This window comes from Pieris napi, chromosome 20 (assembly GCF_905475465.1).
Source record: "Pieris napi chromosome 20, ilPieNapi1.2, whole genome shotgun sequence".
Lineage (NCBI taxonomy): Eukaryota > Metazoa > Arthropoda > Insecta > Lepidoptera > Pieridae > Pieris > Pieris napi.
Window position 1 is genome coordinate 115,405 of NC_062253.1, and position 25,993 is coordinate 141,397.

The window sequence follows — 25,993 nt, forward strand, 5'->3', positions numbered from 1 at the left end:
GTAAGTTTAGAAGAAAAATCTTTACTAATTCACAATTTTAACGAATTGAATTTCGCCTCTTACTGCTCTAAAAAAAGTGTTATTAAACTGTAGCAACAAAGATTTGCTAAGATTTTGAGAGTAACCACGATTTGCATTTTTCACTGAGCTAATCCATTACTGCCCCCGCGTACTACGTTTCGCCTTAATACCAACGTATGGAACCTTTTTCTATGCTATCCTATAGAGACTGTGCGCTGTAAGTCCTAACTAAATATGAATTCAATTTTTATATCCATAAAAACCTTCCGCAGAATTCAAGGAATAAATTAAAAAATACTCAAATTGGTCCAGCCCGAGACTTAGTAACATAGTTTGCGTCATTTTGATTTATATTAGGAAGACATTTCATCAAAAAACAATAACGTCACTGACCACATCTCACTTTGCTTCAAAGTTACTTAAATGTATTATTTAGTACATCATTTGGGTATAGTAACACTAATTACCTATTTGATGTTCTTATGTTCTTGAAGGACGTAGCCACACGCTGTTAATATTATTTATTCAGTTGATAATCCTACGCGCAGTGCATAGTATCAATATATAAACGAACAACAATTCAGTGTTAAACTTTAACTAAAATGAGATAATAATGAAGATAGCGAGCTATATTTTGAATCAAAACCCTTCTGAAGGACATACATATAAACAATGGCTGTTTGTTATTTTGGGTATGTATCGATTTTATTAATATTTTACAAAACTCAAAGAGCGATATTACTATACGCTACTCTTCTATTTACTCAATTTAGTGTTCTATTATATATATAAATATATCGACGGTCGCAACGTACAAAGCGACATGTCAGAAATAGAGATTTTCAGAAATTAACCTATTCAATTTTTGTTTTATAACATATTTGAAGTTTATGATTCTATTTATAATGTATACGTTTATACGTAGGAGATTTCAAATAAATTACATCAACTAGTTTTTATTCAAATTTATTTTAATATAATAAAAGGTACGATTTCAATATTTTAAGAATTTTACCCTTAAATGTGAAAGATTTACTTCTGTAGACATATTTCTCTATACGTGGTTATTTTTATCATAGTACGACTGCTTTAGGGGAATGTAAATAACGACGTGTACTGCATTAAAATAATAATCAGCATGATTTTTATTAACAAATAACATTTTTAACTAAATTGAATATGTTTAGTTTTCAATACTATTCTTATCTACTTTTTTAAAAAGGCACAATTAAATATGAACTTAAAATAGAAAACAACGCGACGGTGCAATTAATGCTTCACATTCAACCCTCCTAAAAAGAGATTAATAATAAAAACTTTAGAGGTGTCAAGGGAAGAAATTCCTTTCCATTAATTTATGTGTTAATTGGTATCATAACAGTATGATAGATTTTCTCGACACCAATCTTACGACGAAAAAAAGCCAATATCACGAGGTGTTCCCAGGCGGTCACCCATCCAAGTACTGACCGCGCCCGACATTGCTTAACTTCGGTGATCGGAGGAGAACCCGTGTATTCAACGTGGTATGGACGTTGGCGATAGCTTAATTGAAAATGTAAAATATAACAACTATAGCAAAAAGTGTCGTTACAACTTTTGGTCTTAATTTATTCCGTCTAGCCCCCTTTCGCAACGCTCGATAACTTCGTTCCAACAAGACTAATTTAGTTAAGTGATTCAAAAATAATTTTCATTTCTTATCCCTACAAAAAAAGCCAACATCACGAGGTGTTCTCAGGCGGTCACCCATCCAAGTACTGACCTCGCCCGACGTTGCTTAACTTCGGTGATCGGACGAGAACCGGTGTATTACAATAGCAAATAGCAAAAAAGTGTCGTGACAACTTTTCGTAAGAATTTATTCCGTCTAGCCCCCTTTCACAACGCGCGATAAGGAACTTTGTTCCAATAAACTATTTTATTATTTTAATGATCTGAAGATATAACTAATCTTATTTTCGTCACAGTTTCATTCAGACTGATTAGTATTATTATTTAATTTATAAACTATTAATTTTTATTTTTTCAAAATAAAAATAATTGTAGTCATAGATCAGTTTTCTATAGCTATCATCAATAAAATCATATTTAAATTCTTAAACGTATGGACTTTTAACTTCTCTTGTTTCCATTCCAAATATTTTTTTCAGAGTTCGTATCTTTTAGCCAGTATTATGTAGTACGATTAGCCATTCCCTGAAATTTAAATTAAATCTTGATCTATTTCTATGACTGTATCGGGAAGGACATTTTGTATCCCAACAAACCAGCGTATACCATTCATCAAGTATATAAATGATTTTGGTTTTAACTGAACTTTTTATAGGCGCATGAACGCTATCTGCCTCGTTTTGAGAATGTCCCTTTTCAAAGAAACGATGTCACAAGTCTATCTTAAATTTGTTGCTTAAAAACACGTATATAAATACAATAAGATTACGATTCTAGCCTGCGCAGTTGTCTGACCAGATTCTAAAATCTTTTACTCCGGCTACAGCCTTTTTTATAAAAGAAAACGAACAACTTGCCACTTCATTAGCGCCGCGTTTACCAACTGTTTCGTCCCACATGTAACAAACAGCTTCTTTTATTCCAGCACCAAATACCAAAAATAGTAAAATTATATACGGATATAATTTTACTACTTTTGGTTAGAACACTGATGTTAGCATGTGGGGTGTTATTCATTTTCTGAAAATCAAATATTGTTGTACAAATTTTTGGTAGATTCTATTGAGCTTTTATTTTATGAACGTTTCTCCTCTCTCTGCCTAGTTTTATGTTGTAACTTATATTTAAATTTCTCACTATGGAATCGAGAGGTATTGTTTTTAGTGACAAAAGTCACACTGATCCTTTTTCCGTACGTAAGAACGAATGTTTAACTGTTGATTGACGATATCATTGGAGATTTAGTTCTAATTGTCACTTCACTATATTAAAAACGTATTAGTATTCAAACTTTCTAAAATGTTATGTCTAATAACACTACGTTGTTTACGATTTTCTTATAGCATTATAGAAATAATTTACTTGCAAATACCCTTTTCATGTAATTTCCAGCCAACTTCGCCTTATTCGTTTACGGAGCGGAGAGCAGCTGGGTTTCACCCATGACAAAAATCCTCCAGGCACCTGATTCACCAGCAGGAGAGCCTTTATCTGACTACGCGATATCATGGATAGCCAGCCTTATGTGTTTCGCGGCTATGTTGGGAACACCTATTTACGCATACATCGCGGATAACTATGGAAGAAAGATTGCCGTAATGTGTCTTTTTTACCCACAGGCGGTAGGTATTACGTGGTGATTGATTGATATGATTCTACTATTCACTATCTTGCTTACAAGTCAAAGTAGGTAACTATACCATGTTGTGTATTTATCGCTCCCCGTCTAACCTTAACGCTGAAAATTTTATAGATTCATTAAATAGTCACTTAGTAACTTTACAAACTCAGAATAACATTATAATAACAGGAGACATCAACATAAATCTAATACAAAAATCCAGTGAAACATCTCAGGAGCGCTCGAACCGATTACATTACCTCAATATGCTAGCCATGCATGGCCTGCTCCCGGGTCATACACTGCCTACTCGAGATAGCAATTGCATAGATCATTTCATACTAAAACTTGATAGGTGCATAGGTACGTGTGCGTCTATTACCGTTATTGATTCTACAGTTACTGATCACAAAATGTTATTCTTAAAACTATCCTACCTCGCTAAGTCGAATTACAATACCTCGAAAATTAAATCTTCAATCAACATGGAAGGCGCTTTAAGTTATTTAAAAAACAGCAACATAAATGATCTAATTTACTATAATAACCCATAATCTTAACTAATAAATTAATATCTATTTTAAAGCAGTGTATTCAATCCAATACTATCACTAGAGCTATCCCGAATAAGGAACGCCTTATTAAACCATGGATTACCTTAGGAATTGTTAGATGTATTCGTAATAGAAATGCTATGCAAGCAAAACTCCGAGCTGATCCTCATAATGAAATTCTTAAAATTACATACAGGAGATATAGGAATTTCTGCAATAGTTTAATAAAGAAAGTCAAACGTAAATATGAAAATGAAGACCTTGCTAAGAGTATAAAAAACCCGAAAACTTTGTGGAAGAAAATAAATACCCTCACTTATCGTAACCAACCTAAAACGCAAAATCTAGAATTACTAAATTTAAATGTTTCTCCTCAAAATTCGGTTAATTTGGTAAACGATTATTTTTCAAACATTGGTAAAAACTTAGCTAAAGAGATAATTCCAGTTACGACGTTACATAATAGAACAGATGTGATTAGACCCAACTGTTCCCAGGTCTCGTCTTTTGTGCTTCTAGAAACTGACCCTCATGAAGTATACCTGACTATTGTGAGTCTCAAAACTGACAGTGCTCCTGGCTGGGATGGTATAAGCACCAAGTTTTTTAAATATACTAGGGAGCTAGTTGTGCCCATAATTACTCATTTGGTTAATCTCTGCTTCCGACAGGGAGTGTTTCCACCTGCGCTAAAACAAGCAATTATTACACCTGTGTACAAGAATGGTAACAGAGAAGATGTTTCAAATTATCGCCCAATCTCCGTTCTCACTGCCATATCAAAAGTACTTGAAAAATTAATTAATAAAAGACTAATTACCTACCTCCAGAAGTATAGTCTACTTTCAGACTCACAATTCGGTTTTAGACAGGGTCTGTCAACCGAAGATGCAGTTACCTCACTATCTTGTCATATTGTTAATGAAGTTGATAAAGGTAATAAATGTATCACAGTTTTTATCGACTTAAAAAAGGCATTTGATACGGTTTCTGTCCCTATTCTGGTGCAGAGACTAGAGAACATTGGTATTAGGGGTATTCCACTCACATTGTTCGCTGATTACCTCAGTGAACGAAAGCAAGCAGTTAAAATAGGTCAATACATCAGCGAACAATCTGACGTCACATATGGGGTCCCACAAGGTAGTGTTCTGGGGCCGACCTTATTCTTAATCTACATAAACAGCTTATGCGATTTAGGAATTGATAGTGGGAAAGTCTACTCCTACGCGGATGACACTGCTGTTGTCTTCACTGGGAAAACTATTGACTCGGTGCGTCGACATACAGAAATAGGGCTTTCCAAAATGGATAACTGGTTAAGAGAAAACTTATTATCATTAAACGTAAGTAAAACTAACTACATTTTCTTCACTAAATACAATAGCGCCCAACCTCAAACAGATCTAGAAATAAAAATACATAACTGTAGCACCAGAGTAAACTGTACATGTAAAACTATAAATAAAGTTCATCACACTAAATATCTAGGAGTGGTAGTTGATCAAAGAATGTCATGGCATGAGCACCTAGAACAAGTTATAAGTAGGATTCGAAAGCTTATTTGGACATTTAAAACTCTAAGGCACATCGCTGACAAACATCTACTAATACAGATATACAAATCGCTGGCTCAGTCAATTTTAGTGTACTGTATCCCAGTTTGGGGGGGTGCTACAAAGATGAAGTTCCTGGAACTGGAGAGGGCACAAAGAATTTTACTAAAAGTAATGATGTTTAAGCCTTATAGATTTTCCACCTCTGATCTTTATGCCTCTTGTGGTGTCTTATCGGTCAGGCAACTGTACATTTTTTGCACTACCTTAAGATTGCACAAGTCTCTTAAATATGATGGTCGCAAACTGAGCAAAAGACGCAAATATACTGTTGCTCCTGTTGAGAGATCTAAATCAGTTTTTGCTATGAGACAATTTCAATGCCAAGCTGCTAAACTTTATAATAAATTAAATAAAATATTAAATATATACACATTGAATAAACATGAATGTAAAACGTCGCTACTTAACATCCTAGAAACATTTAGCTATGAAGACACTGAAGCCTTTGTAGGTAATCATGAATCATAATACACTAGTAAATAGTCAACTTCTACAATCAGTCATGAAAATTCATTCTCATAAACACACAAACACACACACACACATACACATACACACATATATCATTATTCACATTTTAACCTTAGATTATGTTTAGTAAATTGTAAAATTGTAATACTTAGCTTAGCTATACGTGTTAAATTAAATTATAATTAGTTAGTACACCTATGTAATGGAAGAGCGGGTTCTCCTAACACAAGTGCTTATGCGCTTAAAAGGAGGTCCCAATCACTTATCAGCTATTGTAAAATCTTTGAGATAACGAATAAAGATTATTATTATTATTATTATTACTATACATCTAATAGCTGCAAAAGTAATAGCTATGTCCAGTTGTTCTGTCGAACCGAGAGTTAAGTTCGGTGGTGGTTTTTGTATGGATATGTTCAGATACATATTAAATGAAACAGTTTGTTTGAAGCTGGGTACCAACTGTCAATAGGCTGTCTTTAATCGTTTAAAATATGAACTTATGACTAACATAAAATTAGGAGTTGTGGGGTTGCGACGCTAATAAAAACTAACTTGGCTTATCTATGGGTTCATAAAACTATGTGGCACTACAATATTTATGAGTGTGGAAAAACTAAAGGGCTCATTTTGACTTCAAGTGTGCGATGATTGCTAACATTTGGTTTACTAATGTTAGGTTACATAACTCGCGATTGGACTACAAATTTCTAGAAACACGACATCGTTTTGTTATTTAAATCAAATTACCATATTCTTTCCCTTTTTAATTTTGAATTTTGGTAAGTAATAGGCATTGTTTATATAGTTGTGCAGGTGTGGACTGTTATACGCCACGATGCGCAAGAGAGCTGTATCTTTGTTAAGGCGCGTGCGTGCCCTAACAGAATGCTGGCGGTAATAGCGGAAAGGCTGGATTGTCATCACATGGGTCATTGCAATGGACTTCATGTGAATTTTAATTAACTAATATATTTAGGACATAGTAACCATAATATGGACTTATTATAATAATAAAATTATTGTTATGCTATTATTTCAGATGTCATGGGCACTAAAACTATACCCGACAACAGTAACTCTAACCTTATCAAGAATATTCGGCGGAATACCCGCAGGGGGTTGTTTTAATGTTGTCCCATTGTATGTGAAAGAAATTAGCCAGGACAGTATACGTGGTGTTTTAGGTTCGCTCCTTATTCTGTCACAGAATCTAGGAGTTTTGTTCATGTATATTATTGGAGCTTACTTAGATTACTATACAGTACAATGGGCAATTCTGGGGTTACCAATTGTAGCATCAGTGCTGATGTTTATAGCCCCAGAAGCGCCTATGTATCTGGTCAAGCAAGGTAAAATAGATGTAAGTAAATATCAAGATTTGATTTGTGTTCGTTCATTGAAGGTTCATTAATTCCATCAATTTATCTAGTTTTATTTATCCTTATTAAGGAAAGGAAGTAAGTCAGTAATTTTTATACTGATCTTTAACGACCAAGTTTAAACATAGTTTTAAAATTATGAGCAAATAGCTAAAAGTACTAAAAATAAGTGATGAAAAGAATAAAGAACTATAAAATTCAACATTTAGGCGTTGTTTTTAGGAAGCAATTGAAACAGTGGCTTCACTCAGAGGCCTGGACAAAAGCGACAAGACAGTGCAAGATGTAGTTGATTGGATGAAAAAGGAAGAGGAGGAATCCAATAAAACGCCAAATATCCCATTAACAAGTATCTGTAAGTATATTGTACAAATATCTATTGTTTCCTACTGCTCCTAAGAGTTGCTGCTGGTACAGGACTTGACTCGCTACAAGAGACTAACGGCCAACCTCCAGTAATGGATAGGCACTACTAGAAGTACCATCCGTATCACCTCGACGTCCGTCGTTCCTTGACTGAGCGATTTTAAGACAGTTTCTGCCGCGCACCAACACTATGTGGAACCAGCTGCCCACTGAAGTATTTCCGAACCAATTCAACTTATGGTCCTTCAAGAAAAGAGCATTCCAATTTTAAAAAAGGCTGGCTTCGCATTCACTGGCCTTCTGGCAATATTAGTGTCACGGCGGTATCACTTCATTAGGTTAACCTCCTGCCCATTTGCCCTTCGTTACATAAAAAGGTGGATGAGTTATATATTTTATTATTTTTTCAGTGATTGACAAGAAATGGCGACGCAGTATCATAATAATCTTCGTAGTAACAACGTTGTATGGTTTTAGTGGCGCCTTTTCAATAACAGTCTATGCTTTCACACTTTTATCATACGCAGGGACTGACTTTGAAATAAGCCCAGAAGTGCAGTCGTTTAGTTTTCCAATAGTTATGATCAGTGCTTCGTTTGTTCTCGCTTTTACTATAGAGAGGGCCGGTAGAAAGGTAATTAGTATTACAATAGTTTATTTACAGTTAATATCATCAGTTTATAAAGTATTCATACAAACTAAATAAGTCTAATTGCAGTTTTAACGAAAGTAATCTTACGTCTCTTTCTGTCTAATTATGCTTATGCTGTGAAGAAATGGAAGAAGTACTTCAGTTAAAACGGCACAATTAGACTGATATCTAATAAGGGTCTTCATGTGGGGTTTTTAGTTTAGAGGCTTGTTATATATTCATGGATAATAATAATAGGACTTCTAAGGAAACATCTACTTTTTAACATTGAACAGTCGAAACTTTTGAATATTGGAAACGACTGATATTTTTAAGTCTCTTATATCTCACATCATAGGTTTGGACCCCAGCTGTTTACAAATTAGGGAAGCATCGTGAAATAACCGTCTTTTATCTAATAAATCCACTGCTTATGTCAGGTAATGTTGGCCTAGTAGCCTCATCGTGCGACTCTCATCCCTGACGTCGTAAGTTCGATCCCCGGCAAGACCAATGCACTTCCTATGTTTCTATTTTAACATGCTTTAGACTCAAAACCTCGACGGCAGGTGTCAGGCACAGGAGGCTGATCACCTACTTGCCTACTAGATTGACAAATGATTATGAAACAGATACAGAAATATAAGGCGCAGACCTAACCAGATGGAAAGAAAGACGGAATCTTTGTTTAACAGACGTTTATAATTCTTTCAGCCCATACTTGTCGGAGCGTATATAGCATCTGCCATATCATTTTCAGTTATAGCGACATCTTTCCTCATTAAAAATAATGGTGGTTCAGTGCCAGGTTGGTTACCACTTTCGATGATGATTTCATGTGTTTTCTGCTTCGCTGGAGGGATTGCGTCTATAATATTCATATTGATTCCCGAAATGTTTTCCTTTCAAGTAAGTTATGCTTTAAGCTTTATATTGTATTGAAAGTAGCAAATGCTGTTCAAAACTCATGGATTTTATAAAAATTTGATGTTTGATAAATGTCATGAAATACTGTGATCGGACCACGATAAGTGTACATTTTTAACGAGACAATAAAACCTTTTTAATCTTGAGTGACGGGCAGAGGTTTATTTATTTATTGAAGTTTACCACATATTTACCAAGCTTTCTTTTCTAAAATATATAACAATTTTAGTAAACATAAATCTTACAAAAATTTTAAATACAAAAATATATATATGCTTAAAGAAAAACGCTTTTTACCGGATTAAAGTTATGTATATATTATATTGGAAGGGAGTTACAGATAGAATTAGCCGGATCCTAAAACCAGCTTCTATTCATACAATTTTCAAGCCGCACAAGAAGATTCAGCAATTCCTAAGACCAATCAAAAGTAACACCCCATTGCAAGATGCAGGTATATACAAACTGGATTGCGACTGTGGCCTGTCTTACATAGGGCAAACTAAACGCAATATGTCCAGCAGACTCAAAGAACACATTGCTGACATAAGACATAGACGACACACAAAATCAGCAGTCTGTGAACACATACTAGATAGGCCTAATCACTACATACGCTTTGACCAACCGAAAGTACTTGGGAAAGAGAAATGATTCTTCCCAAGATTTGTACGCGAAGCCATTGAAATCAAAAAACACCCCAATTTCAATAGAGAAGACGGCCTAAAATTGTCAAACACCTGGGATCCAATAATATCCAAATTAAAATCTCAAAAAGAAAAACAATCCGCGAAAATAGAGGACACCGTGAGCCATTTTTGCCAAAACCCTCCATCTTTTAGTCGATACCAACTCCGGGAAATAAATACAGATAATGCAACTTTCTCTGCAGCTGTGATACCTTTTGACATTCATCATCTTTTGTCTTCAGTCACCGTGACCACGCACGCTGTAAAGCACGCGAAACGTCGGATAAATTTAAAATTATGTCAAATAGTTGTAAATTTATAATAATACATAACTTTAATCCGGTAAAAAGCGTTTTTCTTTAAATGTGTAATAAGGGTTATGTTAATCAAAGACAATACTATATATATATGCAATAAAAATACTTAAATTTTTTTGCTTATTGTTAAGCACTTTTACTTTTTTAAACAAAGATCGACTTGATGTCATGTACTTAACCCAAGCTTTATTAAAATGTATTCTGGGTTTAGGAATAAAACCGTATTCCCCTTTTTTCTATCTTTCTTTTTGAGTTTTGTTAGTGTAGCCAAGTTTCTTTTGAATTGTCTACTCACATAGAACATAACAATATAGCGTATTTTAAGTATAACCTATGACATTCTAGGTGAATCGAAAAGGTTAAAAATATAATTTAAAAAAAACTTCCGCTTCATGTGGCATGACCCCTAAAAAAGTGTCCAACAATACAACTACAGTCGCTATTAAGAGGAAGTTCTCGTGTTCTATTGTTTCCCACTTACCTGTCTAGCTGTGTGCTGTAAAGCTAAGTAATAATAAAAAGCTTTTTTCAGATTTGCGGGAAAATAATGGGCGTTTTCGTAACATATATTTGGTTTATAGAGTTTCTACAACTGCTTCTTTACGCACCAATAATAAAGCTATTTGGTTACGATATACTTTTCTACTTATATGCCACTCTCAATCTCGTCAGTGGAGTTTTTATTTTAATATTTATTGTGGAAACAAAGGGGAAGACCGAGCAGGATGTCCAGAATGCTATCAATTCAAAGCGGCTGTTTAAGAAATAGTTGTACAATTTTTATTAAAATCGTAATAACCATCTGCGATGTTTTATTATTCCGTATCCTTGATGACCTTCAATCGTTGCCTCAGTTGGTATGACTACACAACATTGATCTTCATCTGTTTACAGAAACAGTACTTCTTTTACAATATCCGTTGAAGAAAAGGAAAAAAACTACCAAAACCAATTGACAAAGGGCATCTTTAAAACTTTTTATAATCTATAATCTATAATCTCTTTCTATTTATTCTTTCTTATTCTATTTCTTTTTTGACGTTCATAAGTGTACATTGTGTTACCTACATGAATAATGCCCGCCTTCATACATGTTTTCATACATGTGAATCATCGTTACGAGTATAGCGGAGTCCGTAATGGGTCCGTTCCGCTCGCAGTGGAAGGCGGGCATAAATGATTTTTGACTTTGACTTTATTGGTCGAACGTTAGTGATGGTCAAACACAACTATAAAGTGAAGCAAGCTTATGACTAACGTCCGTCCGGCACGGCTGCGTAAATCTATCTAAAGACTAAAACTATACAAATAATAACTTAAAACTACACGCTGGTAAAAGGGATCTACTGACCCTTCCGCTACCTGCGCACCCGCCGACCATTTCCTAGAACAACATCTTGCAGGCAGCTTCGTTCACCAGCTTTCTAAATTGCATTGTTTGTTGTCCGTAACATTCTCCCCTCAGTGTTACCTTCCTAAGACGTGAGGCTTTTCGTAGGTAGGACAACGATGCTCGTCAGCGGTCTCAGCTTATAAATTTTCTAACAAAAACATAATTCCCCAATATATTATATTTATAATAAATAAGAATGCCATATCACTAGTTGACATTTATTATAATTTAATGTTTCCTTATTATGTTTATGAATTATTGTATTATTCTCCTCTGCTTTTTGTTGTATAAAAAAAACATAGGTATTTTTCAAATTTATAATGTGTATATAATTTGAAAATATTATAATAACAGTATTTATTTTTTGTTAGTTAGGTGGACTGCATCCAGATAGAAAAAGAGGTCTTTATTCTCTCAATTCAGCGTTTGTCAGGTTTAAGCTGAAAAAATTATATATATATATAATTATTTATATCATATGAATTAGTTAACGTATAAACTGAATTGGTACAATTTGAAGGAATTCATTTTTATTATAGTTACTTATGAGTAATAAGTTGATTTGTATTATTATATTTTGCAAAGGGAATAAAATAATATATCGAATTGAATATCAGGAATTCAATTCGATATATTATGTATTTATTTTTAATAAACAAATTTGTGAACAATACTTACCCAATCATATTATTTTATAAGTTAATTAATTTCTAAAACTTTCAAAATTTGACGGAAACGTTTAAAAATAATAAGTGTCAACTATCATAGCACCAGAAAACTTTACGTTTAAAATATGTATGTCAAAAGAATAGTTTTATATTAAATTAATATATACAGGGTGGCCAAAAAGTCGTGGATCAAACGCAAATAGGGGATAGATGTGGTCATCATCTGCAAAAATTGTTCTACGGGAGGTCTCTAAGCTCAACCCTCAAGGAAATTGCCTTTTTTTTTCTAATTCTTATTAATATTCGAAAAAATCTACATTCTGTATCTTTTTCATGATATCCACAAGATTGGCACTGATGAGTTCTTGCGTTAGACATACTATTTAAAGTTGTTTATTGAGTGTATTGAAGATAATATTACTCGTAAGTTATACGATATAAATTTTTTTCAAATCATAACTTTTTGTTTATTTCGGCCCCCACTGTGAAAAAAAATTACTCTACCGAAAAGTGACCCTGTATTACACGTTTTGTCGCAATTAATAGGGATTCTGAAAGGTATTACATATGGCCATGAGTCTCTCTAATATCTTTCTAACCTAACCTAAACCTTATGGTTTATCTACCATAATTGAGGAAGTGCTCCGGTTCCGCTGTTCTGGCAAGCATTTGACGATACTCTTTTCACCGTCTGCTTTATCTAAGTCAACGGCGATTTTTCTTAAATATTCTTTTTCCTAATGCCACCAAGCGTTTTCGTTGTAGTACTTTCGATGGTGATTCTAACGCCACGCGTTCTGTCCGTTCATCGATTTCTTCTGCCCTCCTAGCTTTTCGGCTTCTTGCGTTCATATTGAAGTCGATTGTATTCTTCGCTATAATATAATTTATAGTGTTATTTTTCTCTGCATTTTTTAAAATTATACTTAATTCCATTGCTAGAGTTCCTAATTCCCATTTTAAGTTCTTGGCGCTACAGCTGTACAGTTGATATTATGTTTTTGGACTGAATTTTATTATATTACTTCCGCAGTGTAGTTAAGAGACTTGTATGATAATGTCCTGAATACGTAATGAAAGTACGCAAATAATGTATCTAAACCTAACTCAAATAATATTTTTGATCATTCACAATATTAATACTTACATGATATGAAGAAGGCCAGTTTCAGTTTTGCATCTGAATATATTTTGGCAAAAATAAATTAGTTAAACTACGCAGAACATGGTCTAGGAAGCAGAAACAAAAAAAAATCATTTAATCATAGGTAACACATTGTACACTTATGACTTGTCAGTAAAGAAATACATATTAATGCTTCTAATTTCACATTTAGTGCCAGTTCTCAAATCAAGGGCGTAGAACGGAAAAGAAGAACTGGCAATAAACTCTCCGCCACTCTTTTTAATCGCCATGTTTTTTTTTACACAACGTTTGTAAGGAGCTGCAACCAAACGTGTATGTATCTCACAATTTATTGTATTCATAACTGGTGTCCACAGGGAACGCTTATTCATTTATGCAGAATATATTTTATTATCTATATTTCTCACTAATAGCGTAATTTATTTGGATTTAGATAGATAATAATGTTCGATAAGGGAACGTAATTAAAAATACACCGAATTATTCTTAAAACATTATAACAATAAATATTAAATAGATAATGTATATTTAATATTTATTTAATAATTAGAATTAATATATTAAAAATTAAAAATAAATTAAAATATTATAATTACATAGTATAATAATCTAATTAAGATTAAGTATCACAATACAGCGAGGAAATGATATCAAACTCTTTAAATTTGTTTTAATATTATTTTTATTATTACTATGTAGGTTAAGAAAATTGTAAATAGGTGTATATTTGATTTAATTGTTGTGTTTAGGTTTTAATAAACAATTGCGATAAAAAAAATGTAATGTAATATAATATTATAATATAATTATTGTTAAATATTCTTAATAAATTTAAAAAAAAGTTGTGAACATCCAATCGTGCACATCATTGCAATATGTTAATCAAAAGGAGGAAAATTACAGTTCGTGTTTTAAATAAATTGTGCATATACTGTAGGTATACTATTATTTCTCTCGTAGTTTTCTCTTACCTGCAGCTAGGCTTCATTATCGGAAGTCGAGGTAGAATACAAAATTCCACCTATCTATATAGAAATATTTTTCAGCCATTTGGGTATCAATAATCTAGAATTTTCTTTAACAACATCCTTGGTTCGCTATTTCCAAACTATAATTTGACATCACCGACCAAATTAACATAACAATATACATTTAAATTGAAAATTAACTTCAAGGTTATTTTAAAATTGTATTTATTTTCCGTAACTACCATCAATTCCGTTACAACTAAATAAACATTAATTAAAGTTGAAAAAGTTATAAATAATTTTCTGATTATAACATATTTATTCTAGAAACTAAAAATATGTCTATATAGAGGAATACATCGGGACATACATTACATTAGGAGAATCTAGGACATAAGGATAACCACTCTCTTGTCTGGAGCTGTGCTGATCAATATATAATATTAATTTTATTTATTTATTTCAATCAGAAAATCATTAGTCCATATTGTCAAAGTATATTAAATGATAAAATTAAAAAGGGCACATGCAGTCCATTGCAATGACCCATGTGAGGGCAATCCAGCCTTCCCACTATTACCGCCAGCATGCTGTTAGGGCTCCCACGCACGCGTCTTAACAGAGATACAACTCGCTATTGCATCGTGGCGTAGGGACCACGCCTGCACAACCAACCATTGTAGACGCACTGCAATGGGGAGCCCCATCAACATCCTGAACCAACTATTGACCCTGAACACGAAGGGCATTTTACGATTTTTTGTATAGCAAGACTCCAGGCTACAGCTACAAGATGAAGTGCAATATGCCCTAAAAAGAGTGATTTTGAAGAGAGATTTGAGCTTAGCAACATATTTTGCGTCATTTTGACTTTTAGTAGGCATTTCATCACTGATCACATATCACTTTGCTTCAAATTAACTTAAATGTATTATTTAGTAAATCATTTGGGTATAGTTACACTAATTACCTACTTGATGTTCTTATGTTCTCGAAGGACGTAGCCACACGCTGTTAATATTATTTATTCAGTCGATAATCCTACGCGCAGTGCATAGCATCAATATATAAACGAACAACAATTGAGTGTTAAACTTTAACTAAAATGAGATAATAATGAAGATAGCGAGCTATATTTTGAATCAAACCCCTTCTAAAGGGCACACATATAAACAATGGCTGTTTGTTATTTTGGGTATGTATCGATTTTATTAATATTTTACAAAACTCAAAGAGCAATATAACTATACGCTACTCTACTATTTATTCAATTGATCGTGTTCTATTATAGATATTATATATCGACGGTCCCTACGCACCATGTCAGAAATAGAGGTTTTCTGAAATTAATCTATTACATTTTTGATATTTTTTTTTTCCTTAATTTTTGATTGTTTATAATCGTTTTTTTAAATATTTCTATTGTTTAAATAATTTTTAAAATTCTTTTTAATATTACAATTATCAAGTATACAGTATTTACAATTATCTTAACCTACAAAGTATCTAATAATAGAAATAATTAAAATTAAAATCAAAACAAATTTAAAAAGTTTGGTCCCTGTGGCAGTGTACCTTTTTTCCACCATTGTGACGCTGGTGTTGTTGATGATGCGCTCCACACCTTAAAGGATTGCCTAGCATGGGAGATGGAAAGGAGGCCTCTACTGGGCGTGCTACAGGGCGAGGACGCTACCCTCGATAACATTGTGAGAGTAGCAGTTACAAACTCGGACGGTGTCGGCATGTGGGTCGGCAGAGATTCTGTGAAGCCGTCATGCACCAAAAGCAAGAGGCGGAAAGGGCCAGGGAGGATGATCCTGCAGCCCACCCGCGTCGCCGTAGGAGACCACAGCGCCGCCGTTGCACCGTGCAACCCCGTGTGTAATCCTGGGCACGCAGTTGCTCCAGCGGGGGAACAGGGGTTCATGCGTCGAAAAGAAGGGATGCTGACGCATCCCTGCAAGCATCGTGCCCGGCCTCCCCCAGCTTTATAAACAGGGTGAATTGGCCGATGTGAAAGGCCCTTGCTGTGCCAAGGTCCATTCCACATCATTCGTGGCCGTAGAGGACCGTGATACTAACGGCTGATCGCGTGGCTGGATGCGGACAAGGCTACGCTGTTACCGTGTCCTGCCCCGGGCGATTGCTGGTGGCGCCGTGGGGTTTTAGTGGGTATGCACTGTTGTGCGAGTCCCACATAACCCTTCCCCACCAAGGTCAACCGTGCCGCGGGAGGGTATGCGTAACGCATTTCCCCACGAAAAAAAAAAAAAAAAAAAGGCAGTGTACCTTTAACGCTGGCAGCATTTTCTCGCGATACTTATTCTTTGAGCCAGGAAAGTGCCAGCTCTGCGGTCACCGGTACTATCTACCAATCGCCAACTTAAATCTTTAATAAGCGCCTGTGCACTTGAACCCCACGGCCCAAGAGTCTCTACTACAAAGAGAACAAAATCGAAGTTGGAGGAAAGACTGTTATATCTGTGCCGTTTGTTATTTTCTGCCTGCTCTGCGGCCGCGCCAGCTTTTTTGCTTGTCCGAAGGAGATGAGACGGGGCAAAAGTGTCTACATGGGTAGCATCCTATACTAAAGCCCGGCCCATTTTCCAAGGGATCAACGACATCCCATCCGGCCGCTTGCCATCGTCTCTTGCGATGCCCGTTGGCACCAAAATTGCTGGAACATTGACGGAGGCAAGAGAGCGGCGTCTAATGTCGCTGAGCGCGGCATGGCGAGGAAAACGACCTGCACTCTTTTGGAAGTGTTTGTAGAATAAGATCTAAGAATTTTACCTACCAGACTGCTAGATTTGTGAGCAGATGAGAGAAACGCTGGAAGAGCTATACTTGTTATCTTGCGTACCTACTCCTAATCCACCAAAGCGAATAGGGAGCGACGCTTGATACCAAGAAGGTGTTTCAAAGGAACATTTAAAATAGATTCCAAAGAAGTTTTTAAAAGATTCTCCAAATCACTTAAAAAAACTGAATGATTCCATAGAGGGCTACAGTAAAGTAAATAAGTTAATTTGGGAATAAAAAGGCAGAATTTTAAAATGAACAAAACTTGGCGATTAAAAAGAGTGGCGGAGAGTTTATTGCCAGTTCTTTTTTTCCGTTCTACGCCCTTCATTTGAGAAGTGACAGTAAATGTAAAATTAGAAGCAATATTTCTTTTTTTTGACGTTCATAAGTGTACATTGTGTTGCCTACATGAATACATTATTTTTGACTTGACTTTTTAATTATTATTATAATAAAATAATCACCAATAAAATTTGACTTTTTTTTTCAATGAATACAGAAGCTAATAAACAGAGAGTTAGCTCTAATTATCACTTCAGTATATTAAAAATGTATTTGTAATCAAACATTCTAAATTATTCTGTAAATACCCCTTTCATGTGATTTTCCAGCCAACTTCGCCTTATTCGTTTACGGAGCGGAGAGCAGCTGGGTTTCACCCATGACAAAAATCCTCCAGGCACCTGATTCACCAGCAGGAGAGCCTTTATCTGACTACGCGATATCATGGATAGCCGGCCTTATGTGTTTCGCGGCTATGTTGGGAACACCTATTTACGCATACGTCGCGGATAACTATGGAAGAAAGATTGCCGTAATGTGTATTTTTTACCCACAGGCGGTAGGTATTACGTGGTGATTGATTGATATGATTTTACTATTCACTATACATCTTATAGCTGCAAAGGTAAAAGCTATGTCCAGTTGTTCTGTCGAATCGCGAGTTAAGTTCGGTGGCGGTTGTTGTGTGGATATGTTCAGATACATATTAAATGAAACACTTGAAGCTGGGTACCAACTGTCTTTAATCGTTTAAAATATAGACATAGACATATCATTTATTACAAACAAAAACACTCACACATAATCACACAAAATAACAATAATCAAAGAGAAAAAATTAAATAAAAATATATTATGAGAGATATATATAATGGTATCAATCGCTTATACGATTACTGGGAATAAATAAGGCGCAACTGCGTTTCTCTGTGAATACAAAATATTTATTTACAAAATAAATATCTAATAATTTACATTTAATAAAAAATTTATTTTTACAAATTATTCACTCACCTGTGAATACAAAAGAAACAACATTTAAAGCCTATATTCTAGGTTTTATAAATGGCGCTTCTAAACGGGCCATGTTTTGCTGCAATTTATGGCTGCAACACTGTGGCCGCCAACATTACAAACAATAGCAGCCACACTATGCAATATTGCAGTAATGTCCCGGCCATATAGCCAAACATGTTTTGTATAGCCACATATGGCCGATGTTGCCCCGATGGGGGGCCGGACGATCGCTGAGCTATCGAATTCAACTGCAATATTGCACAGCCAGTTCTATTGTTGTTTCAGTCACTCTCTTTGTTATGGCACAGTGTATCCTAGTATTGTCTTTGATTGACGTAACTTTTGCTCATTTAAATAAAACACTATTTTGACCGGATTGAAGTTATCAGTGTATCCTTTTTTACGCGACATGAAGTTTGCTATGAGTGAAGTGTGCCTGTTGCTATATTCTGTGTTTTGCGATCAGCTGCATTTTGACGTTGCATTAAATATTAATTAAAATTTAGGCTACTACGTAAAAATGACTGCTACGTGGTCTAACGAGAAAAGTACTGATTTCATTAATGAAGTACATTAATTATACCCTGAGTTGTGGGATATAAAAACCGGCATATACAAAGTTAGTCATTACAGGAATGCTAAAAAAGATGCATGGAATGAAATCGCTGAAAAGTTTGGCATAACAAGCAAAGAGGCTTACAAAAAAATTATTTTTATTTTTGGTCCAATTTTGTTTAAAAGAAAGTCAAAGTCGCCTTTTGACATTCTTCTAAAGTTCTTGAATAATTTATTATCAAGGCTTATTTCAAGATTCAAATTGTCTACAGTTTCAGGCCTATTTAAGTAAGGTCGAATCCACAATCTCTTCTTTTTCTGTTTCTTTTTTAAAACAATATAAGCTGCTGCGATCAGTGTGATTTCGTCGGCCATTGTTGCCGGTTTGTGTGGCCCGTTTAGGAGTCTGCATCATGGGCCATACTATTGCAGACATATTGCAACACATGGCCCAGCCATAGATTGTTCGGCCATCAGCTGCATTAAAATATTTTTGTAATGGCCGGGCAATTAGTTGCCAACAGTGCAGCCATTAATTACAGCAAAACATGGCCCGTTTAGAAGCGCCAAATATAAAATAATAAAATTAAAAAATTAAAACATCTTACATCTATTATCTAAAGTGACAAATTAAACATCGTCGATCAGACGGCAAAGAAGAAAAATAAAATATAAAAAGAGTTTGTATAGGAAAATATATTTTCCTTACATATATATATTTTTTCCTTTTCACATTCGGTTCGTCTCAAGAATGTAATGCGTGTATGCTGTGGCTGTAATTGGCCCTGGCTCAGCATTATGCTGAGGAGAAAAATGTTCCACAGCGCTGGTCATTCTGCCAGAGACCACATAAGCTAGTTTGCGTTTCAGTCGCAAAAAAAATAAATACATTATTTTCTTTATATAATAATACTTAGAGTAGAAAATAATAATTATAATATTAGTAAAAGTTAGCAGTGTAGGTAAAGAATATGAACTTATGACTAACATAAAATTAGACGCTATTAAAAGTAACTTGGCTTATCTAAGGGTTCATAAAACTATGTGAAACTTCAATACAAGTGTACGACCTTGTTGGACATTATCGAAACAAGAATGTTGTATTACAATTTATGAGTGTGGAAAAAACTAAAGGGCTCATTTTGACTTCAAGTTTGCGATAATTGCTAACATTTGGTTTACTAATGTTAGGATACATAACGCGCGATTGGACTACAAATTTCTAGAAACACGACATCGTTTTGTAATTATTTTAAATTAAATTACTATATGCTTTCACTTTTCAATTTTAAATTTTGGTAAGTAATAGGCATTGTTTATATAGTTGTGCAGGTGTTGATTGTTATACGTCACGATGCGCAAGAGAGTTGTATCTCTGTTAAGGCGCGTGCGTGGGAGCCCTAACAGAATGCTGGCGGTAATAGCGGGAAGGCTGGATTGCCCTCACATGGGTCATTGCAATGGACTTCATGTGCCTTTTAATTAACTAATATATTTAGGACATAGTAACCATAATATGGACTTATTATAATAATTACATTATTGTTATGGTATTGTTTCAGATGTCATGGGCACTAAAACTATACCCGACACCAGTAACTCTAACCTTATCAAGAATATTCGGCGGAATATCCGCAGGGGGTTGTTTTAATGTTGTCCCAATGTACGTGAAAGAAATTAGCCAGGACAGTATACGTGGTGTTTTAGGTTCGCTCCTTATTCTGTCACAGAATCTAGGAGTTTTGTTCATGTACATTATTGGAGCTTACTTAGATTACTATACAGTACAATGGGCAATTCTGGGGTTACCAATTGTAGCATCAGTGCTGATGTTTATAGCCCCAGAAGCGCCTGTGTATCTGGTCAAGCAAGGAAAAATGGATGTAAGTAAATATCAAGATTTGATTTGTGTTCGTTCATTGAAGGTTCATTAATTCCATCAATTTATCTAGTTTTATTTATTCTTATTAAGGAAAGGAAGCAAGTCAGTAATTTTTATACTTATCTTTAACGACCAAGTTTAAACTTAGTTTTAAAATTATGAGCAAATAGCTAAAAGTACGAAAAATAAGTGATGAAAAGAATAAAGAACTTTAAAATTCAACATTCAGGCGTTATTTTTAGGAAGCAATTGAAACAGTGGCTTCACTCAGAGGCCTGGACAAAAGCGACAAGACAGTGCAAGATGTAGTTGATTGGATGAAAAAAGAAGACGAGGAATCCAATAAAACGCCAAATATCCCATTAACAAGTATCTGTAAGTATGTTGTACAAATATCTATTGTGTCCTACTGCTCCTAAGAGTTGCTGCTGGTAAGGACTTGACACGCTACAAGAGACTGACGGCGAACCTCCAGTAATGGACGATCCGTATCACCTCGACGTCCGTCGTTCCACAACTGAGCGTTTTTAAGACAGTTTCTGCCGCGCACCAACACTATATGGAACCAGCTGCCCACTGAAGTATTTCCGAACCAATTCAACTTATGGTCCTAAAAGAAAAGAGCGTTCCAATTCTTAAAAGGCCGGCTTCGCATTCACGAGCCTTCTGGCAATATTAGTGTGGCGGCGGTATCACTTCATTAGGTTAGCCTCCTGCCCATTTGCCCCCCGTTACATAAAAAGGTGGATGAATTATATAGTTTATTATTTTTTCAGTGATTGACAAGAAATGGCGACGCAGTATCATAATAATCTTCGTAGTAACAACGTTGTATGGTTTAAGTGGCGCCTTTTCAATAACAGTCTATGCTTTCACACTTTTATCATACGCAGGGGCTGAGTTTGAAATTAGCCCAGAAGTGCAGTCTTTTAGTTTTCCAATAGTTATGATCAGTGCTTCGTTTGTTCTCGCTTTAACTATAGAGAGGGTCGGTAGAAAGGTAATTTGTATTACAATAGTTTATTTACAGTAAATATCATCAGTTTATCCAGTATTCATACAGTTTTAAATGCAGTTTTAACGAAAGTACTCTTACGTCTCTTTCTGTCTAATTGTGCTTATGCTGTGAAGAAATAGAATAAGTACTTCAGTTAAAACGGCACAATTAGACTGATATTTAAGAAGGGTCTTCATGGATAATAATAGACTATAGGACTTTTAAGGAAACATCTGCTTTTTAACATTGGAAACGACTGATATTTTTAAGTCACTTATATCTCACATCATAGGTTTGAACCCCAGCTGTTTACAAATTAGGGAAACATCGTGAAAGAACCGTCTTTTACCTTACAAATCCACTGCTTATATCAGGTAGTGTTGGCCTAGTAGCTTCATCGTGCGACTCTCATCGCTGACGTCAGCTAAGTTCGATCCCCGGCAAGACCAATGGACTTCCTATGTTTCTATTTTAACATTCGCTCAAACGGTGAAGAAAACATCGTTAGGAAACCGGCTTGCCTTAGACTCAAAACGTCGACGGCGTGAGTCAGGCACAGGAGGCTGATCAACTACTTGCCCACTAGATTGACAAATGATTATGAAACAGATACAGAAATATGAGGCGCAGACCTAACCGGACGGAAAGATAGACGAAATCTTTGTTCAACACACGTTTATAATTATTTCAGCCCATACTGGTCGGAGCGTATATGGTATCGGCCATATCGTTTTCAGTTATAGCTACATCTTTCCTCATTAAAAATAATGGTGGTGCAGTGCCAGGTTGGTTACCACTTTCGATGATGATTTCATGTGTTTTCTGCTTCGCTGGAGGGATTGAGTCTATAATATTCATATTGATTCCCGAAATGTTTTCCTTTCAAGTAAGTTATATAGCTTTAAGGTTTCTTTAGTATTGAATGTAGCAAATGCTGGTCAAAGCTCATGAATGTTATTAAAATGTGTTCGATGTTTGTGAATGTGGATGTCATGAAATAATCAATACCTAGGTAACACTGAAAATATATATAAAAATAAAAACGGCTTAATGTAGAAAGTTGCCAATACTTTTATTGTTTATCGCAGTAATCTCCGTTCCTCTCTACACATCGTCGCATTCGATGGAACCACTGAGAAAAGCAGTGACCCCATTTTTCCTTAGAGTTCTATGGCATTTTCGTACGCTTTCACCGCATCTTCAGGGCTCGTAAAGCGAACACCTCGAATTTTATCTTTAGTTCTTGGGAATAAATGAAAGTCGCAGGGCGCCAGGTCAGGACTGTATGGTGGATGACTCATTATCTCGACACCTGCCATAGTCAAATATTCAACAGTCCGTTTTGAGGAGTGCGCTGAAGCATTGTCGTGGTGAAGGAGGATTCTGCTACGAGGGCGCTGCTGTCGAATTTTTTCCAAGACAACAGACAAACAGCGATTGACATACCAGTCTGTAGTGACTGTTCTTCCATTTTCTAGCACAACTGTCGCGAAATGACCTTTCAAAGAACGAGGCAATCATCTTTTTTCCTTGACTTCTTCCTTTCTTTACCTTAGTTGGCCGATCCTCGAAAGGAAACAGTCACTGAGCTGATTGTCTGTTGGTTTCGGGTTCGTAGCAATATATCCAGCTTTCATCACCTTTGACGATGTCAAATTCAGCATTTGAGTCACCGCCGTTGAACTTATCTGACATTTGGCGACACGAGTCCATGCTAAGGTGTTTCTGGTCGTTGGTTAAAGTATGGGGAATCCATCTGATACAACGCTTTAGCATTTTTTTAACTTGACTCATACCAATGCCCTTGCCCGTATCTGCTGATAGATCACTCTCTTATCTTCCTCTATCGTGCGTCGCACAGCACTGATGTTGTCTCATTAAACTCGTTAAACCAATAGTAAATAGTTACACGAGATGGGGCTTCATTAAGAAATGCTAATCGCAGCCTATCATAGCTTTGTTGTTAAGTAAGCTCACAATGAAAGTCAGATTAAATCATGGACCGAAAATTTTCTCGCGTTAGGTTCATTTTAACGTGTAACGCCAATTCATAAAATCAAATGACAAATGAATGCAATATACTACATTAGGTTACCAAAGAGTCCTAAAATTCAAATTCAAAAATAGTTTAATTAGCAATGTTTCTAACTGGCCAGTTCTAAACATTTTCAGTGTTACCCACGTATATCGAAAGCTGGCGCGTTCACAGTACTCACACTAATGCAATTTCACTATACAGTATGTTTAAAAATATTACTTTTTTGCCAAGCTATATATTTTAGTCTACTCTGGTTTTAGTAAGGTTGGGTGGGTTGTAAATAAATAAAAATGTGTCAAATACATATAAATATTATGTGCATACGAGGGTGGATCCAAAAGTTCTAAGCCCGACCAAGAACGTATAAGAGTAGTTTGTGTAAATAATTTTTCATTTTTTGACATAAGCTCCATCTAGCTCAACACACTTCACTTTTACTTCACTAACTATTCTTTCAATACTCCTCTTAGAAACCCCAGTCGCATCTGATGTCAAATTAAATATAACATTTTTTCATTAAACTGTTTTTATTAAGATGCTTAAAATAATTAAAAACATTGTGCACCATTTCACGATTTCAGATTGCCCTGGTAATGTTTGAAAAAAGATCAACATGTATAAAATAATAATAATATAAAACAGTAAAGATCAACATAAAGAGTAGCAAAAGAAAAACAATAACTGTCTCTTTTATACTCATAAGCTTGACCGAGCGCGAGAGACACGGGCAGTCTTTTCGTGATATATTTGTGATTGTATTTCAGTTTGACATCACGTCTCGCGCTTATTCACAGACACTACACAAGCACAAAGTGTAAATGTGTTGAAGCCGCCAGCTTTAGATAACATACCTATACCACGTTACATATGTATACGTTTTTTACGAAACAATAAAACTTTATTAATCTTGAGTGACGCGCAGAGGTTTACCACATCATACATAATCTCTGCGCTTATGTTACAAGCTATCTTTTCTAAAATATATGACTAATTTTACTTTTTTCAACAAAGATCGACTTCATATCCCCTAACCATAAGTATCCCAAAACTATCCCAAGCTGCACTAAAATTTATACTGCGTTTAGGCATAAAACCGTATTCCCCTTTTTTCTGGAATTTAGTTAGTGTAGCCAATTTTATTTTGAATTTTCAATTCACATAGGACATAAGCTAGCCTCTTTTAAGTTTAACCTATGGCATTCTAGGTGTCCCACTTTACAGTATTCCATTGTTTTCACTTACCACTTTCTAGCGGTGTGATGTGAAGCCAAGTAATAATAAAATTCGTTTTCAGATTTGCGGGAAAATAATGGGCGTTTTCGGAACATATACTTGGTTTATAGAGTTTTTCCAACTGCTTCTCTACGCACCAATAATAAAACTATTTGGTTACTATATACTTTTCTACTTTTATGCCACTATAAATCTTGTCAGTGGAGTTTTTATTTTAATATTTATTGCGGAAACAAAGGGGAAAACCGAGCAGGAGGTCCAGAATGCTATCAATTCAAAGCGGCTTTTTAAGAAATAGTTGTGAATGTTTTTATTAAAATCGTAATGATTTATTAAAACCTTGAATGTTTTATTTATTATTCCGTATCGTAGATGTATCTTGATAATGCAAACCAGAGTTTAATAACTTATATAAGTTACTACTTGACATTAAAATGATTAAACGTCCATGCTCGAGCAAAGGATCTGATCCTTAATTAAAGCAACGCACATGCAATATAAAATAAAAATATCTTTATGGATTTTAAGTAGATATTCTTTGTTAAGTCTTATAATTAAAGTTTATGAGTATTTTTTTAAACATTGGCTATCTATACACATGGTGCTATACGTTATATCGTTAGTGCAGTAAAAGTAGGATTTATTATCTAAGGACTACTCCATAACTCCAAAATCCACACGCATACAAGTCGGGCTATTCTTGAAATCCTGAAATTTGGCCTGTGTGTGTGTG

The 25,993-nt window shown here is 35.0% G+C and overlaps 1 protein-coding gene and 1 non-coding gene across 6 annotated transcripts; one reads left to right on the forward strand and one right to left on the reverse strand.

Moving 5' to 3' along the window:
* Positions 1–521: 521 nt before the first annotated feature.
* Positions 522–25,599, forward strand: LOC125059621 (facilitated trehalose transporter Tret1-like). Of its 5 annotated transcripts, none has more exons than XM_047664120.1 (7): positions 522–713; positions 3,088–3,317; positions 20,673–20,993; positions 21,235–21,367; positions 21,769–21,992; positions 22,681–22,875; positions 25,322–25,599. In XM_047664120.1, the coding sequence occupies exons 1-7, from the start codon at positions 635–637 to the stop codon at positions 25,556–25,558; spliced, it is 1,419 nt and encodes a 472-aa protein (XP_047520076.1). In that variant the 5' UTR covers positions 522–634; the 3' UTR covers positions 25,559–25,599. The 5 variants fall into 5 exon arrangements, with proteins under 5 accessions (XP_047520076.1, XP_047520073.1, XP_047520077.1 ...); XM_047664117.1 differs by lacking the exons at positions 20,673–20,993; positions 21,235–21,367; positions 21,769–21,992; positions 22,681–22,875; positions 25,322–25,599 and adding exons at positions 7,003–7,323; positions 7,565–7,697; positions 8,119–8,342; positions 9,054–9,248; positions 10,805–11,073 and having other exon boundaries at positions 527–713; XM_047664116.1 differs by lacking the exons at positions 20,673–20,993; positions 21,235–21,367; positions 21,769–21,992 and adding exons at positions 7,003–7,323; positions 7,565–7,697; positions 8,119–8,342 and having other exon boundaries at positions 532–713.
* On the reverse strand, positions 1,443–1,561 carry LOC125060059. The gene has a single exon (XR_007118791.1). It is a non-coding gene; the product is annotated as a 5S ribosomal RNA (ribosomal RNA).
* Positions 25,600–25,993: the final 394 nt, after the last annotated feature.

Bases quoted from the DNA above. Each gene is read 5' to 3' on its own strand.
- LOC125059621 (XM_047664120.1), top strand. From the start codon at position 635: ATGAAGATAGCGAGCTATATTTTGAATCAAAACCCTTCTGAAGGACAT. The intron at 3,318-20,672 runs GTAGGTATTACG...GTATTGTTTCAG, and splicing joins GTCTTTTTTACCCACAGGCG to ATGTCATGGGCACTAAAACT. The intron at 21,993-22,680 runs GTAATTTGTATT...TAATTATTTCAG, and splicing joins TAGAGAGGGTCGGTAGAAAG to CCCATACTGGTCGGAGCGTA.